Source organism: Hetaerina americana, unplaced genomic scaffold (assembly GCF_022747635.1).
Source record: "Hetaerina americana unplaced genomic scaffold, ioHetAmer1.1.p SCAF_8, whole genome shotgun sequence".
NCBI classification, from domain to species: domain Eukaryota; kingdom Metazoa; phylum Arthropoda; class Insecta; order Odonata; family Calopterygidae; genus Hetaerina; species Hetaerina americana.
Genome location: NW_027287427.1, coordinates 22,162,086 through 22,180,259, shown reverse-complemented (window position 1 = coordinate 22,180,259; position 18,174 = coordinate 22,162,086). Strand labels below are relative to the sequence as shown.

At 34.3% G+C, this 18,174-nt stretch overlaps 1 protein-coding gene across 1 annotated transcript in view; it reads left to right on the top strand.

Moving 5' to 3' along the window:
- The window catches only part of Tmem131 (Transmembrane protein 131), a 75,817-nt gene that overhangs the window by 36,721 nt on the left and 20,922 nt on the right, over positions 1–18,174 (top strand). Inside the window, exons 11-16 of the mRNA XM_071597116.1 lie at positions 1,924–2,201; positions 5,606–5,782; positions 10,085–10,354; positions 10,489–10,680; positions 13,684–13,972; positions 15,282–15,738. Of these exons, the coding sequence (XP_071453217.1) occupies positions 1,924–2,201; positions 5,606–5,782; positions 10,085–10,354; positions 10,489–10,680; positions 13,684–13,972; positions 15,282–15,738 (1,663 nt within the window). The remainder of the gene's footprint in view (positions 1–1,923; positions 2,202–5,605; positions 5,783–10,084; positions 10,355–10,488; positions 10,681–13,683; positions 13,973–15,281; positions 15,739–18,174) is intronic.

The window sequence follows — 18,174 nt, the reverse complement described above, 5'->3', positions numbered from 1 at the left end:
TTTACATCCAGTGTTGTTTTACTATTTAACTTAATCATCTTTTGTTGTATGAATTGAACTTTGTGAAGTTTTGTCATAAATCTTTTGTTAATGCATACTATTTTTTATCAGCGATGGAAAAGATATATTTTACCTTGTGATTTTTAATTTGTTTTGGCTAAAATGTGAACATTATGCTGACAGAATGTTAGGCAGCCCTGAATTTTCTCCTTGAACCTCTACATAATTGTCCAAGGTGCTAGATACTCTCTTATTCAAGTGTGCAGTAATGGTTATGCAGTAATGGTTATTACCCAGTTATAATGATTGAAAATTCAGCTATTTTGCTTGCAGTTGAAGAATGGTTGAACCCAGCAATTGTTTTTAAAATGTCAAGAAATAAATGAAGGCACGATAGTATTAGATAATTTTGAAGGGGTTTTAATATTCCAGTGGTTAGTTGTAAACGATAGAATATTTGTCGACTGAATAGAGCACACTATTCTCAATTTTGGGGGACAATTCTTGAGATCCCTAAGGTACATCCAACTATGATTTTCTGGGTACTAGATCTACCTCAAAAAGCACAGATAATATAAGGAATTTTGAAGCAAATCATTGATCACTTGCTTTGTTTTGAAAATGTAATATTTAATTTTTTTAGTACCTACTATGGACATGATTTATAAATGGAAATCCAATTATTAAAGTTTAATATATGAATACTTATTTTAAATGTAAAATTACAACCTTAGAATATACTGGTGTACTTGATAATATCACAGTTACATTTACTCTTAATATACAGACAGGTCAAATAGATTACCAGCTTTTGGAAATTAAAAAATAAGAGAAATCCAATAGTTAGCAGTATAGACATGAAATATAAGAAATAAAAAAGAACAAGACTTGTAATAATTTTTGTTATTTTATCTAATTTTTAATAATTCTTAGCCATTCACCAAATAACATGAAATTAAATTTCTGAGATATTGAATTTCAGGCTAGTGTTTGTTTCTCCCCATAAAAAATAAAATTGCCAATGTGAATGCTTATTTACTTTAAAGAATAGGAATTTTATATTTATTGGTGAAATTTTGTTTACTATTTCTCATTGTTACTTTGTTGTTGTGGCAGTCAAATAAAACTTTAAACATTCAAATAAGAGTGCAGGTTTTGCAATCAATGATTGCAAAACGATGAATGCTGGGACAGATACATACATTCTGTTGTCTTTGAGTTAAACTGCTTAAAAAATGTTTAAGACTTCATTTGTACAAAATTTCTTAAACTTACAGCATTTATCATTGTTACATTAATTCTGAATCATAAATTATAATACATAGGTATAATTTTATTATATAATCAAAAGGAACACTGCTAATATTCATGATTTAGAAATTTACGTACAGAGGAGTATTCAGAAATCGTTTTTGAGTCAGCTTAGATTGAAATTAGTTGGCAATTGATATTATTATCAATTTTAGTTTTATATTTGATTTGATGACATGTTCTCAAGATTCTCATTGGGAATTAAAATGTGTCAACAGTATAGAACTATAACTAGTGAATATGTGTATACAACGCACAGCTGTGGCATTACCTGCAGCTTTTTTGACACGGACAATTTCCGACTGAACTTAATAATATCTCCATGTAGGTAGAGATCAATCTCTTCTTCTATTTGATCCATTTTCAGAAATAAAGAATTTGTACTCCCTGTAAAATGAATGAAATTAAAATTTTAAAGATTGAGTTGAACTAACCAACTGTGTACCATAATGTTGCTAAGTGTATGCAATGTGGAATAAACTTGAAGCACCTGAGTTCCTCCAAGGCACTTCACTGTCATGGTTTTGCAATGTATGTGACATGGGGTCATCCCACAAATGTATCACTGCTGGTAATGGTGTTCTAATTGCATAACTATTCATTCCTTTGTAGCCCATGCTGCTTTTGAAGCCAAGCACTTCTCTGGCAAGATAGTGGCGAAGGGAAAGCAGTCTGGGGGTGGGACCCAGAAAGTAGTTGTGCCATACAGCGTTCGGGTGCTTCCTGGTGGGCTCTCACTCAATGCCTCTGCCGCTCATTTCTGCACAGACCAACCTCCTGGGAGTTCCAAGCTACCACAACCGAGAAATTTCACCATGACAAACAAATTCGCCATACCCGTGGCTGTACATAATGTCAGCCTTGCAGAAGATCATCAAAGATATTTTGTGGTATGCCATGCTCTCTGTAGTTTTTTCCTCTCTTTTACGAATACTCTTTGGAGGAATGTGTTCATTATTTATACAGTAAATAGGTTAACCATGTCCTTGAGAAGTGTGGATAGCCAAATAGCCTATGTAGTTTGGACAATATTCAAGCATTTGATGTTGAAACCTTGAAAATTTATTTTGAAGTTAGGGTATGTATTTCATTTTCAGTGCTATATTTGGGACTCGTTAATTCAAAATATAGTATAGGTAATTTTTCTCATTTTGGTTCACGCAAAGTTTGGATTGGTACGAAAAACCCACCATTATTTGGTCGGATAATGCAGACCGTATACTTTATAAAATGGTATCAATAATTAGTTTTTCCATCTTTAATTCGATTTAATTCTCTGTCTTCCATTTATCAGTTCCCAAATAGGTCCACAACATAATTTTCATATCTGAAATGTAAACATTTTCTTAAGCAGCTCAGAGTTATGTGATTTTTAATGCAACAATAATTACTTGGTTTGTATAAAAAGTATCGGGAAATATATTTGGAAAACTAGATCTATTTCAGATGTTGCTACAATACCTCAAAATTGTTCACAGTATCTCCCTTGAGTGCTGACTCACTTAAGCCAGTGGCTTTTCCATGACTTGAAGGCTACCTGATAGGCGGATTCTGGAAGGTCCTTAAGGGTATGCATGCAAGCTTCTTCGATGGCACTTAAGGTCCCAAGGTGGTGTTCTTTGAGAGAGAATTTCACTTTTGAGAATAGGATATAGTCTGCTGGGGGGGGGGGCAAGTTGGACATGTAAGTGGGTTGGGGAATCGTCGTGATGCTGTTGCAGGTCTTCGCAAGCAGACACTCGACTCTGCTTTTGGTCATCTGTCAAGAACTTCTGCATGAGTTTAATCCATATATTTCACAATGCTAAATTTTCAGTGATAATGGTGTGCACCATCATCTCATCAATGTCAATATGAACTGCAGTCATGTGCACATGTAACTGACGGTCTGAATTCAGCACTTCATGCATATGTCAGGAAAAAAATTGTTGCTGATGCTTTTCATACAAAACTTGTATGTTTATGCATTCATGTTAATATAGCATTAGGGTCATGCTAAGCACCATCCTCATCATTAGGTACCAATTCTATTCACATATAAACATCATTATTTTACATACTTGTTAAAACATGAATAACTGAGTACTTTTCCATTCATTAAAGTGGGGATCGGGATGATCCGGTGTCGAACGTACAGGCTTCACACTGAGAGATCCCAGGTTGAAATCCTGGAGACAACAAATATTTTTCAGTGGGATTCCGATCCTTACCTGAAATGCTTCGTGGACAGCACTTTGAGTGACTACTATGCCCATCGGATGGGACGTTAAACTGCGGACCCCTTGGCACCTTTCGACCAGAGTAGAATAGTGCTGACGCCAAGTTTCTCTCCACCCTTCCTTACCCATCCATCCCTACTAGCACGAATGACCTTAGCTGTCGGCCGCCTCCCCTAAAAACTTCTACTATGAATTAAAGCTTGAAGTAGCTTAGTTTAATCATTTTATAGTTGCATTGATGTATCTTATGTTTATAATGACAGCAGTTCTCATCTATGTACATATCAAATTAAGGTCTCTTTTACAAATGTTAAAACAAACTATAAATAATTAAAATGTGGAATGGTAGTAAGTCAAGTTTTTTTTTAAATAAATACCATTTAATCTTTACTCTAAGATAGCATTTCAGAGGTCCCTGGCATCCTATCCTTAAATAAACTCTATCACCACCCTCTAACCATCCACAAGGCTAGCATATCTTGGTCGTCAACCCCCCCTGCTCCTAAATATTTGGTGAAAATAGTTTCATATCTGTCTTTATGCATGAATTGCTTACATAATGGAAATTAATGAGAGTATTCTAAATAATGTTTACAACCAAATCAGGCACTCTCCTTTTTTCATTGATTCTTAAGGAACTGTGAAAAGATTACTCCACTTTCAGGTAACGCAGCATAAACAGAGATTTGCTCACATTGCATTAATATGGGATAATGCTTTAGACAAATCATTGTAACATAAATTTACATTCATGACTATGCCAATAAATTAAGCGTGGTGGGGAAAATATTCTAGGTAGTTGTCGTTTGCTGCTTACATTTAAGGGAATTGGAGTGAGTAGGAGAGAAGGTAGGAAAAGCCTTCAGCAATTATAAGATAGTTGTCAATGGTTAAAACCACAATGGGCATCATCAAAGGTGAGTAAACCTTCATCAGAGTATCTCATTTGCATGGTAGAAACAAGGTCACAATGGAAATACCAGATCATTCCAATTAGATTCAAGATACTAGAAAACCAAATGAGTGATTTTTGAGTGATATCACATTAATAAAGGTACCTATGGTTTAAAATTAAACTTATATAGTAGGTAATAAAATTTTCAGGTTGTGACAAATTGAAATAAATAGATTATGAACCAAGTGCCCCTTTTAGTTATAAGATTAAAAGATGTTAACTATTGATATTTCTTTTCCAGTTCTCAACATAGGTGAGTGAATTGAATAAACTATTCTGTGCCAAATTTGTTAGAAATTTCAATATAGATCAGGTTGGTTTGTGAGGAAATTTCAACATCAGTTTCTCAACAAGGTAATTCAAATTCTGGTGTTTAGTTAATTGGATGAAAAAAAGATCGGGGAATAAATTGTTAATGTTGCAGACTTATCACATATAAAAAAGCTGGGCAGGATACCTATGGCTTTTTTGCCATACACACTTACTGTCTTAGCAAGATTTTAAATGAATGTCGATTGTATGTATAAAATATAGGCTGCATTTGGATCAATTATGGCTGAAATATTTTTCTTTATTCTGCACACTTAAAATTTTATTATTCTTACTAATGTAAATTGTTTGTGTATAAAGCACATTAATTAGCCAATAGGTTTGGTTTGATAGGTAAGGGTAGAGCTCATCTCAAATTTAGCACTGTTTTGAATGAAATCACAATTTGGGTGTGGAGGAAAGTTCCTATCATTATGCTGCCTGTGGTTTACTTACTAAATTACTTATTGCTTGGGTACCCTGAGGCATTACCTGGAACTGAAGTCAGGTCCTTCGATTGATAGCCCAGTGCTGTCTACCCACTGGGTTAGCACACTTCTACTTATATGTGCTTATAACTTGGATGAAATTCTTAGTCAAAATACATTTTTCATAATTTTATGAATAAACTTGAATGTAAGGAGCAACCATTGAAACTCTTCTAATTTTATTAAGAGTCAAGTGGATGCTCATGTTGGGGCTCTTATTGCAATATTTGTGATTTTCATCATAAAAAAATGGAAGGTTGTAAAGAGTAGGATAATCCAAAACTTCTCATAAGATATTTTTTTGTTCTCTTCTGATTTTGCAGGTCAAAAATTTCATCCCTCTTATTTTGGATCCTGGGGAAACCGCAGTTTTATTTCGATTGGGCATAAATGAAGATTTGGTGACTGCAAATTTTACAATAGAATCTTCTCTTTATTTACACACAAATGTTTCTAAATTATGCATTCCATTGCTGTGTTATAATGGACGCTTAAAGAAGGTAAGTGAAATTCAGTCTTCATCCTTTGTTCAAATATTAATAATAAGAGGTTTTTCAGTTTAGAGCGATATATTTTTCAATAATATACTTTTTCTCATCCAAATTTAAATGGTATATTTGAAAGTGGTCCTGATTTAATGCTAGGCACTTGTCACACCTTTTTTTCTAGTCTATCAAGAAATGTTGGAGGCCATTTTTTGATAGGACCTTAAAAATATCCTCTGCTAGCCTTCCCACTGCTTCTGATGATATGGTAAACTATTCTTACAAAGTTGTTTCCTCACATTGGGGAAAAGGAAAAAGAAAGCTTGGTCTGGGCTATAGGTAGGATGAGGAACACACTTCACATTGTTTTTTGCAAGATATTCAGCAAAAATATCTCTAGTGCACAGCCATGCATTATCATGGAGTGACATCCAGCCAGTTCCTTTGAAATGTGGCATTTTGTGATTGAAAAGCCCTTGGAAAATTTTTAGTACAACTGCATAATATGTTCCATTTATAGTTGTGTGTCTGTGTCGGTGGATTGGATGCTCGTACATCAGTCCTTGAATATCTAATACTATATATATATATATATATATATATTATATAATATATATATATGTGTATATATATATGTATATATATGTATAGATAGTATATAGATAGATATATGTATATATATATGTATATAGTATATATATATATATATTTATATATAGTATATGATAGTGAGATAGATATAAGATATATAGTTATAGATATATAGATGTGATGTTATATATATGTATATTGTATATATATTATATATATATATGTAAGATATAAATATATATATATATATAATATATAAATATATATAATATTGTATAGGTAGATAGTAGATATAGTAGAGAGTATATATATGTGTTATAGTGTATAGATATCTAGTGTATGAGTTAGTATTAGTACATATAAATATATATTGATAAGATATATACATATATCACATATATATACTATATATACATAAATACTTAAGATACATCTATATATATAAATATATCTAATCCTAAATCACTATATATAAACATATATATATATATATATACATATATCCTATATACATATATATACAATATATTTGTTATACCTATTATATATAGACTATATAATATATATATAAACTTATAAGATATATATATATACTATATATATATATATATATATATAATATATATATCATATATATATATATAATATCATATAATATATACATATTAATATATATATATATATAGATATATATACATATATATATATACATATATATATACATATATACATATATATATATATAAACATCTATATATAAACTACTATATATATATATATATACATATATATATAATATATACCTAATCTAATATATTATATATTATATATACATATATACTATATATATTACATATATACATCTATATAACTATACATAACTAACAATATCATACTATATACATATATCATATCTACTATATATATATATATATATATCTCTATATATATATATATCTATATAAAAATATGAATTCCCAGCCAACACTTGACTTTTTTGTTGGTGATGCCAGAGATTTCCACCAAGAGCTTTGCTGTTTGCTCCAAGGATCAAAATAATGTTGCCAAATTTCATCTGCAGGGATATAAGAAACTCCTCACCTTCATGAAACATTAACTTCAATTGCAAACTATCCTCTTTTATAATGTCCTGTCGTTAGGAAAGAGTAGTCTTGGAACCCATCTTGCACAAACACATCTCAATTGCAGTACATGTTACCAATGTATGGGTCGCACCAAATGAAATTTCCAACATTTCTCCTATTGTTAGTCTATGACCTATCCAGTCAAAGACATTAAAACAGGTACACTGTTGTTGATGTCTATTTCTGACTGGCACTCCATGTCTGCCTTTGAAAGTAATGTCGCCAACTGAACATGCTTCAATTTACAACAGCTTCCACTGATGCAATACTGTAGTAAAATCAAAGAAGCTTATACATGCAAGTACTTGTACATTACACATTAAGCTAACAACAGAGCATTAGAATACATTTTTGCACTAAGTATTGGAATAAAAAAATTATTTTCACACTTAATTGAGCAGCTCTCTTATATACACTGTCTAGAGTTAGTATTACTCTTAATATTTTAATTGGCATTAATTCCTGATTACCATATCAACTTATTTTCAGATGCACCTGTGTTTTCATGGGTGAAATATGAAAATGTTATCACCTCTCTTAAAGTTTCCTGTAGCATTACATAGTAATATGTACATTCTTTACAACCTCCCTGCTTGTAAGACATCATCCTGTCTTCTTATCTTCCTGATAGGATATACCCAGTGAAGGGTGCGTCCCTTTTCCCTACAAATGCCCAGTGAACCTGATTCATTCATCATATATACCGGCAACATTATTTAAATAAGGATGCTTTAATTGTAAAATAGTGTTATTTGGAAGAAATACATTATTGCTGCAGAATAAACGTATCTCTGGCAGTTCTTTGCCTATGAGTTTGTGGCTATAGTCCAAGAACTGTAAAAATGTAGATAAATGCATTATATTTTGCGGTTTTTGGTTCCTCAGAATTTGGAAACTGCAGAGCAAGCATGCGAATTATTTAACTCCAAAAATTCTATCTTTTGCATATGAATCAAAGTAAAATAATGATAGGATTCAGGTGCTATGAGAATCGTTTTGGTTATTTTTCCTTAGAAAACTCGGATTTGTACTTAAAAACTGAATTACTTTGTGAGAGATATCTCAAGTTAGGAGGAGTTAGGGGTCCATGAAATCTGAAAAAGGGTTGGAGGACATTACTTTTTTGGAAATATACATAAGATACTATAGGTGGTATTGATCAGTCTTAATGAATATATTACGGATGAAATCAGAAGAGCAAAAACACCAATTGAAAGAAAATCCCTCTGATAAAAGAGACAGGAATTATACCTTGTATCAAAAATTGTCAAGCAAAAATTCAGCATGAAAATATGCTCTTGTGAAAAGAAGCGTTGATTTTGTCTAACAATTGTAAATTGAAATTTTATAGATTTTGGAAATTAAGAAAAAAACCCTTACATGTCACCACAGCTAAACAATAATTTGTGGCTATTGCAAATTTTGCTTTTACTGTTAACTTATGTGATTTTAAATATTCAATTGTTCCCGGCTCAACCTTGTGGAAATTCATTTTAATTAAATGAAGAATACAATGTATCTTTCCATTGTCCTTTATTTACGTGCAACTGGTTTCAACGCTCAAGCTTCTCCCCCCCCCTCTCACCCACCCCTCCTCTCCCTCATGAATGGTATATAAATGGACTGCGACTTGTTTGATTTGTACCTAATGATGACGCTTGAGCGTTGAAACCGGTTGTACGTAAATAAAGGACAGTGGAAAGATACATTGTATTCTTCATTTAATTAATATGTGATTTTATGTGACGAGACTACTAAACATCTTGGGATCCATATAAATGAATTAGCATTTAAATAATGATAGATTATGTTTATGTAAGTCATTATGCCATTGCAGCAAAAGCTATTATATTTATTAGTAGCAATATTTACAGTAACTATTATTTAGGAGATTTACTTCATTTAGACATAGTTTTAAGCGTGTGAATTCAAGTTTTTGTTAAGTGGAGAGGAGATTTCAAAATATGGCATAAAATGGCATATGCCATTTCTCCATGACTCTTAAAGGGATATCCCTTGAATGTATCACTTGGAAGAGGAGACTACAAAAAGTATGTCAAGTGAATTTGAAAAACATTGAATTTTTTTATGACACGATAATGTTGAACAATGAAGTTGTACTTCATTGAGAAATCAATATATATTGGTACCCCTGGTAAGCAATAATTAGCAAATGTAGTTTTTATGGTTATGACTATATGATGAAAATGATTTATCAAGGCATGGGCACAATTCATTTGCCTGGAATCAAAAATTATCTTGATTTAATAATATTGGCCACTGGTTTTCTTTTGCCTCCATCAGTTGGCATCATAAAAAGATTCTGCTGTTTCGGTTTTGGATGAATATTTGCGACACAAAATTGTGATTAATATAAGAATTTATATCGTTATCATTCCAAGTCAAATCAGTTAAATTTTAGGCTTCTTGGTAGTGACATTTAACCTTGAATACCTTTGCAAAATTTTCAACCTTTAAGTACAGCATTCTATATTTGTTTATTAATTATTGGAAAAGTTGCATGGTCTTAAAAGTATTTTATTTGCCATGACTTCTGATCAAATGAATTATTTTCTTGAAGGTAATTCTGCCAACTGAGGTGGGAAGTAATGTAGAAGAATTAGGAGAAGAAATCAACTTTGGTTTGGTTGGCAGCGGCAGGAAAAAGGACTCTTACTTTGCTGTTGTGAATGAAAATCCAGTGGAAATAAGACTTAAAAGTTGGGGGACCAATCTATCTTCCACTGAGAGTGGAGAGGTAGTACCAGCCAGTGTTGAACTTGCTGGAGTCGATTCTGGCAATGTTTCTTCTTTATTGGCCAGACATTCATTTCATAACATGACCAAAAGTGTAAGTATTACTGAGGTTTTTGATACTCCATAGAAAGAAATTACAACTTTCGGGGTGATTATCAAGTAATAGCTTGAATAAATATTAATATTTATTATTATTTATTGGAAATCTAATGCTTAATATTTTTTCAGTTGATTTTAAAGCCACACCAATATGCTGTGTTCAAAATAGCAGCCACAGCACCCTCTCGAGAAGGATGGCTTGAGGGAGTAGCGTTTGTTGAAACTCAATTTGAGAGACTCGCACTCAACGTCAAGATGCGCTCGGCGAAAGGAAGCTTGGATGTCTTAAGAGAAACTCTAGTCTTTGATGAATGTTTTCCTGTAAGTAATGTATTTATATTTTGCTTGAACTGTTCAACAAATACTTCTTTCCGACTTGTGTTTGCCGCAATTCCATGTGTTGCTTTCTTCCATCAATAATCAGAATTTTTTGCATTATTTTTTTTCAAATGAATGTGCTGATGGCAGAATTGTGCTGAGGAGGATTTAAGTTTACAAATTTTCAGTAATGACCAAACTCATATTCAATGTAGTATCTCAATTGGTGTTCAGAATTGTTAACTATGCATTCAATTAAATGTTTGAATTATCTTGATTGATGCGCTTCCTGTTAATCTGCTGATTCTATTCAATGGAATAAGGAGTTCTTATTATTATTGCATAGTAGTCTACCAGCTTAAGATAGGCTAATGATGGAACCAGGCGCTGAACACTCCTTTTCTTATAACCTCTAAATAGCTGACACAAAATTTTCTTAAACCTCATATTACAGTAACCTAGGCTTAATCATTGCATACTATTGACCTGTCTTCATTTCATCCAAAATAAACTAGAGCAGGTGGAACAGTTTACCTATCTTGGAATTGTTTTGGACCAAAATGATCAAAGTAGTTGGGACATAAGGAGAAGAATTGCATTAGGCAAAGAATCTTTCACGAGGAGGAGGGGATAGATGAAAGTGATGTTGAGTAAGGATGTTATGAAACTACTCATCAAAACTTAAATATGGAGCATGGTTTTGTGTGGTACAGGAGGCTAGACGCAGGAGGCCATTGAAGCAGGCGGATAGACGTAGATTTAAGGATTTTCAAATGTAGGTATGGGGAAGAATGGGAAAGTTGGTATGGATCGAAAGGAAAACAAGCAAGGAAGTGCTAGGTATGGTGAGGGAGGAAAGAGAGTTGTCGGGAGAAATCCAAAGGAGGCAAGAAAGATGAATTCAGAGCATTTTCATTGGGAATGGGATGTTTATTTATTTAACGGGGCTAACCCTTTGCATAAAGAAAAGCAAAAAACATATTGTTTCCACAATTATAAAAGAAAAAAAAACAATTACAATCAGGTAAAAGTTACAAAAAGTTGATATTGACATGTACAGATATCCACATGGCAATAATTATCACTCTAAAATTCTTCGGATATTTTTAATAAAATTTTTTTAAGGGATCCTGGTGAGATAGAAAGTAGGTCAATATGATCACAACTGTTGGCATCTCTCATAATCTGGTTAATAGATTAGTAGTAAGTGTAGTATTACGCATGATGTCTAATTTCAAATAGTGCTTCATACAAGGTTATGTGAAGGTACTCGAAAGGTACTTCCTTAGGAGTTCTAAGGAATCAATCTTGTCTTGCATTTATTTATAAAGAAAAGTTACGTTACAACTTTTTCTACCTTAATGCAAGGAGGGAAGATTTTGTAGAGATAACATTTCACGCTAACTATAGAGATCTTTGTGAAGATTGATTTTTAATGCAATTTTGCACATAAATTTCCTTTGAATGCATTCGATTGTATGATTATGGAATTTGTAGTAAGGTGACCAAACAGTAGAGCAGTATTCACAGTGACCTAACTAATGAGAAGAAGAGAACTTTGTAAGGCTCTACATATTTAAAGTTTTTACAGTATTGTAAGATAAATCCAAGCGATTTGTATGCTTTAGACTGAACATAGTAATAGTGTTGATTGAATGTTAACTGTGAGTCAAATATAACTCTGGGGTCTTTTATATTTGTTAATGTTGAATATTATGATAGAGTGGAGGGCATTAGGCGAGTGAGGAAGGAGAAGGAATAGGTTCAGCATTTTGGATAGAATGAAGGGAGGAAAGAAGTAAGTATACGGAATAGAAGAGGGACTTATTGTAGTGCCCGATGTCAGGTTGTGTTTTTTGTCAGGAGAGGCAAGCAAGAGTGTTGTTGTAATTGTATAGACTGTTTCCATCCAAAACATATCAGAACCAGTGGAATACCTATAATAATAATGTACTCTAACACGGAGATGAAATGCAAAATTTGATAAAATCAACATTGAGTGATCCACTTTCTTGGACTTAACATTTATTTTCTTATAAAATTACCATATATTGTCCAGAGTTTCCATGAAACAACCATCGGTTTTTAAATTTTGGCCAAAGTGGACCATTAATTTTGAACTCAAAATGTTTTGAAATGTCAAATTACCATATTTTCCCATCAATAACATGCACCTTATGTATAACGCGTGTCCAGAACTTTGTAGTCCTCATGAATTTGTATAGATACCGCGTGCCCAGGGCTTCATAGTTATCTTGAACGTGTATAGATGCTGTGCATCTGTGTGTGTGTGTATGTGTATGTATATATTGTGTGTAAAAATGTCTATATCCATATACTAATAGATGGTAACAACCAATGAATACATGGAATCATAATTACCCGTGGCTATATCTACCGTAAGGATACAGAAGGTTAGAGCCAGGTGATTGAAATTAATTAATTAATTCCATACAACAAAGGATCCAATTTATCGATGGGAAAATACTGTAACTGTTCTAAATGCAATCAGATAATACACATTAGTTTCATTGGTGGCCTTCTCAGATGCCGAAATATTTAATGCAACATCTATTTCACAAACAAGATAGATGAAACTATAAATGTGTGATATTTGCTTTTGATTTGTCGGCTCTTTCTTTAATGCTGGTATTTTTACCATGGTTCAAAGTAGGTAAACCTACATATGGCATCCATTTTAATGCTTCTAGCCTGGCCCTTATTAATCAATAGACTACTATGTAAATATATTGATGGTCATCTCCTGAAAAAATTACATGTGCTTCATTGAAAAAATACATTTTCAGTGATTAACGTCATGTGTGTGCCTGCTTGGTGAAATGCAAGATTGCATGAAGAAGTTGTTCAAATGAAAAATTTTGAGATGTCTTTTAACATGTACATATATGGTTACTATCCAGCTCCTTATCAAATGACTAATAGCTTTTATTGAGCATGATTTTGGTTTCTTGATGAAACAAATTGTGGTTGGGAATTTTCCTTTAGGGGAAGCTGTGTGAACAGCCCCTGGAGGTAGTCTCATCATTTGAAGTGCCAATGGTGGCGAAGAGCGTTACAACCTACCCCCCTGATGCCCGCGTGACCTTCTATCCTGCTAGTGTGGACGATAGTCATAAGTGTGGAGTGGGGGATGCGAAACCATTGTCGTTTTCCTTTGGCCCACCCCTCCCCACCATCTGCCCCCATGGCACAAGCCTCTTGGGTCACCTAACCTTCAACCCCAAGGCTGCTTGTGGTGACCAGTGCTACCTTGGCATCTCTGCGGCCCATAAGGGTAAGCAACTGCGTTCACACTCATCTTAATGTATCCTCTGTGCAAGGGGAAATATTTTGAGGGTGGCAATAATTGGTAATCCTTCCTTGCATGCTATCGCTGTACAAACATTTCTAGTGATTGACTGAGATGGTGGCTGAGGTAGTCTTCTGTGTTTGCTGCTTGCAGAACATTTTTAGTTTGTTTATTTCTCTCATTCAAGCATATTATCAGGAATTGTGGTGCTTAAGAAGACAATTGAAACATGAGAGAAATTTTGAGCTACAAAAACCTGTTTGCCACAAACCTCAAAAGGGAACTCAGCATCAAATAACTGCTCTAGAAAATCTGCAATCAGTGGCTAAAAGTAGGGTGTTTACCAATTGGGAAAAATGGGAGAAGTGGATATTGTGCGGGGATGCCATATATCGGGGAAAAGTTGGTAAAAGTGCAGGGATTGTCTTTTCCATCAGAAATATTGTTGCTGTCTTGTATATGGTTCCAATTTGACCAATATTAAAAAATGTGTAGTCTTGATGTTCATTTGTTGTAGGATGGTCTCACTGCTCTGAGGGCAGTGAATTCATTACCTTTTGTGAGGAACATAGAATAAATGTGATTCATTAAACTTCATGGTCTTGGGCAGAATATTTAAATATTGGTTTATGAATTGCAAACTGAATGCATACTAATCAATGCCAATGGACTTAACAATTGGCGAATTGACATTTTTGTCTAACAGTGCATGCTCAATGTACAATATCAACCTTGTTTGTTCATCAGTCTTGTGAGGGACTGAGAGGTCTAGACTAGTAAAATTCAAGGGAAAAAGATTTTGTATGAAAAATTAGAAAAAGTGGGAGTTTTTTTGTTAATGGCTTTTGGACAGTCTGGATGGTAGTCACGTTGCACACTATAAAAGTGAAAACATTGCAATGAATTAATAATAATACCTCTGGGAGGATTTAAACTAGTGACTTGATGGTTATTCATTTAGCATGCTAACTACCCAACTGCATGGGTCTCCTTTGACTGATAAATGCCATGTTAAATCAAAATACGGTAGATACATAGTGTATTTGTACTAGTAGCTCTTGTCAGAAATATGCAACAGCTATTGTCATTGGCACTGGTAAGAGCATCTGAGGAGTTGGTAAATAAAGAACAGATAGATGTATGGTATTGATAAAAGCTTGGTCAAAAATGGGGATGCCAAGGAATTTACACACCAGTGTGGTGTGTGAATTTATCATCCTAGAGTTGGTTTTTTTCCACTTTAATTTGACCTGGAAAATGTTCTAATTCACATCCCTCATTTCCCATGCTGTAGGTGGCAGTATTCAATGGGCACAGGGTTCCACAATTCCCATGCCGCCCTCGTCCCCATCTAATGTGACCCCACCTGTGGCCCTCCCGTCCCACGTGGCTGAGTCGGACTCTGCCCTCGTGGACATCCTCCACTCCCGCTACACTGCACTAGCTGGCTGGCAGAATGTGTCCCTCCGACTTGACACAAGCGAGGCACGGAGAGTTGCTTTCAAGGCTGCTGCAAAGCTTGTGTGGCCAAGGCTCCTCTGGTGGAAGGGGTCCAAGTGCTCTGGGTCCCGGAAGCTCTGTCCCCCGGCCAACATGCACCAGGACATCAGGTTCCCCCTCACCCATGTGGCCAACACATCATCCCTGGAGGTCACTTTGGAAAATCCATCAGATGCACCCCTGTTGCTGCAGCTGGCTCTACAGTATGCATACCCCCAAGCAAAGCGAGTCCTGGATCTGTTACCTAGAAGGTGAGTATGGCCTCTTCCCCTGAGGCAATTGCTATTGCTGTTGTGCCTGAAATTTTGTTGAAACTAGTGCTGAAGTTAATTAAAATTAACTATCTGAATATTCTAAGTGTAATGACAAAGCTTATACATACTTTATAGACACTATAAATGTCTAGACAGGCTTGGCTGAATTATCTGGATATTTACCAATTGCAAAGGGTACAGATATCTGATTAGTGAATGGATAAGACATTCGATGAATGATGAAAGTGAAACATGTTTTGACAGAAGCCTGAGCTATCTTTTAGAAACTTTTTTCTGCTTGGAATCCGCACACTTCAACCTTCCCCAATTTGTGTTTGCCCTTTATGTGTGTTTCAATCCCTTTTCCTTGTATCTATATCCGTGTGAATATGTTTTTGCCCTTTGATGGTCTTTTTATGTTTGAATGTGTGGTTGGTCAATATGACTCATGTCCTTCTTTTGGCTATGTTTGCCTCTAAATGCACTGCACCTACTCCTTATAATGTTGTCTTTTCCCCTGTTATCCTCCCCTATTGTCTGTTCATCCATTTCTGTGTTGTTTGGTGAAACAGCCCATTAGTCATCTTTTAACATAATTGGCCACTCTTGGCAAAACAATTGTGGCACTTGGTTTAATGAACCATCCTGTGGCTTTCAGTGGTAATTACATTTTCTCAATAGTTTAATTAGAAGAGCATGTGCCCTCATTGATGCTCTACCAAATTAAAGAAATTATGGGAGATGCCATATCAATAGCTTTTCACTGAGTCATATGCTAATGTGCATTACAATGCAACATTTATAAAATGTAAAAATCATTGACTGGGCTTACTTCTGTATGGGAAAAGCATGTGGGAACCATCATTCATTCAAGGAAATCATAACCAACTAATTAATTAGATTTTTCAACAAAGAGATTAAATAACTATATGTAATTGATGTATAGGATTTTATTATAAATTTATCATCATAAAGCTGGTGATTATCATAATACAAGCTTGTATAATAGATTATTTTATGGCATTCTTGAAATATGTATATGGGTATCCTAATTAAGTATATAGCATCGATTTATTGAAAGAAAATATTACCTCTGTAAACTCTTGATTATCTGTGGATCTGAGGATTATCTGTTTTCAGGATTATTTTTCTACTCTCTTCCCAGCACCTCAAAATTTTAATAATATCATAATCGTTAAGTTAGTAAAATTCTTTGAAACTTTGATATGCTTTTAAAAAATGACGAGTTTGAGACACCTTGGCTTAAAAAAAAAATTAATTTCACAAAATAAATAGCTGTCAGTGGTATTTAATGTTTTTAATTAAACATTTTTTCAATAAATGTATTTTCTCATTATAGTTTCCCTTGCATTTATTAGCCCTGATAATAACAAATTTGCCTTTTAGGTGAGCAAATACATAGCTTTACTATTAAAAAAATAAGTAATTAACTATCTGCGGTGCATTATTTGATTAGGTATACTACCTTGATCAAAAAGTTCCCGGAATAACCACCGTGTGGCGCTCCCATCGTTCCGATTTGAGTTCTGTTTTTTTTGTTAAATTGGTACATCTGTTGTTGATATTCCCTTTAAATCTTAGTGTCATAACTTGACATTTGCAAAAGTTACGGTCGGTTTTCGGTATGTCCATCAGTGCTTCCTGCGATTTTTCCATTACTTCCTCTCGGCTGCTAAAACGCGTTCCCCGTAATGGTTTTTTAACTCGATTGAACAGAAAGAAGTCACAGGGAGCCAAATCAGGTGAATTCGGTGGCTGTTGGATGGTATTTGTTGCATTTTTCGTCAAAAAATTACGAATAATGATAGCACTGTGCGACGGTGCGTTATCATGGTGCAAAATCCACGAGTTTTCTGCCCACATTTCTGGTCTCTTTCGGCGAATTGCTTCACGCAAACGTCTCATAACGCCCAAATAATACTCTTTGTTTACTGTCTGGTCTTCTGGCAAAAATTCATGATGCACTACACCGTTGTAATCCATGAAAACCGTCAGCATTGCCTTCTTTTTTGACTGAAAACGACGTGGTTTTTTTGGTCTCGGCTCATTTGGTGAACGCCATTCACTTGCCTGATGTCTGGATTGCGTGTCGTACTCATAAACCCACGTCTCGTCTCCAGTAATGATCCTTTTGATGAATGTGGGATCGGATTCAGCCTCGCAAATCATGTCTTTTGCGACGTCAACACGGTCTCTTTTTTGCATGAAATTGAGGTCTTTTGGCACCAACTTTGCTGCTACACGACGGAAACCCAAATCATTAACCACAATGTCTTGGGCGGATCCATAGGCAATGTTCAAGTCCTCCGCTATTTCTCTGATGGTTAATTTGCGGTTATTGACCAACATTTCTTTTACTTTATCAATTTTTTCACCGACTTTCGATGTCGATGGTCTGCCACTGCGTTCATC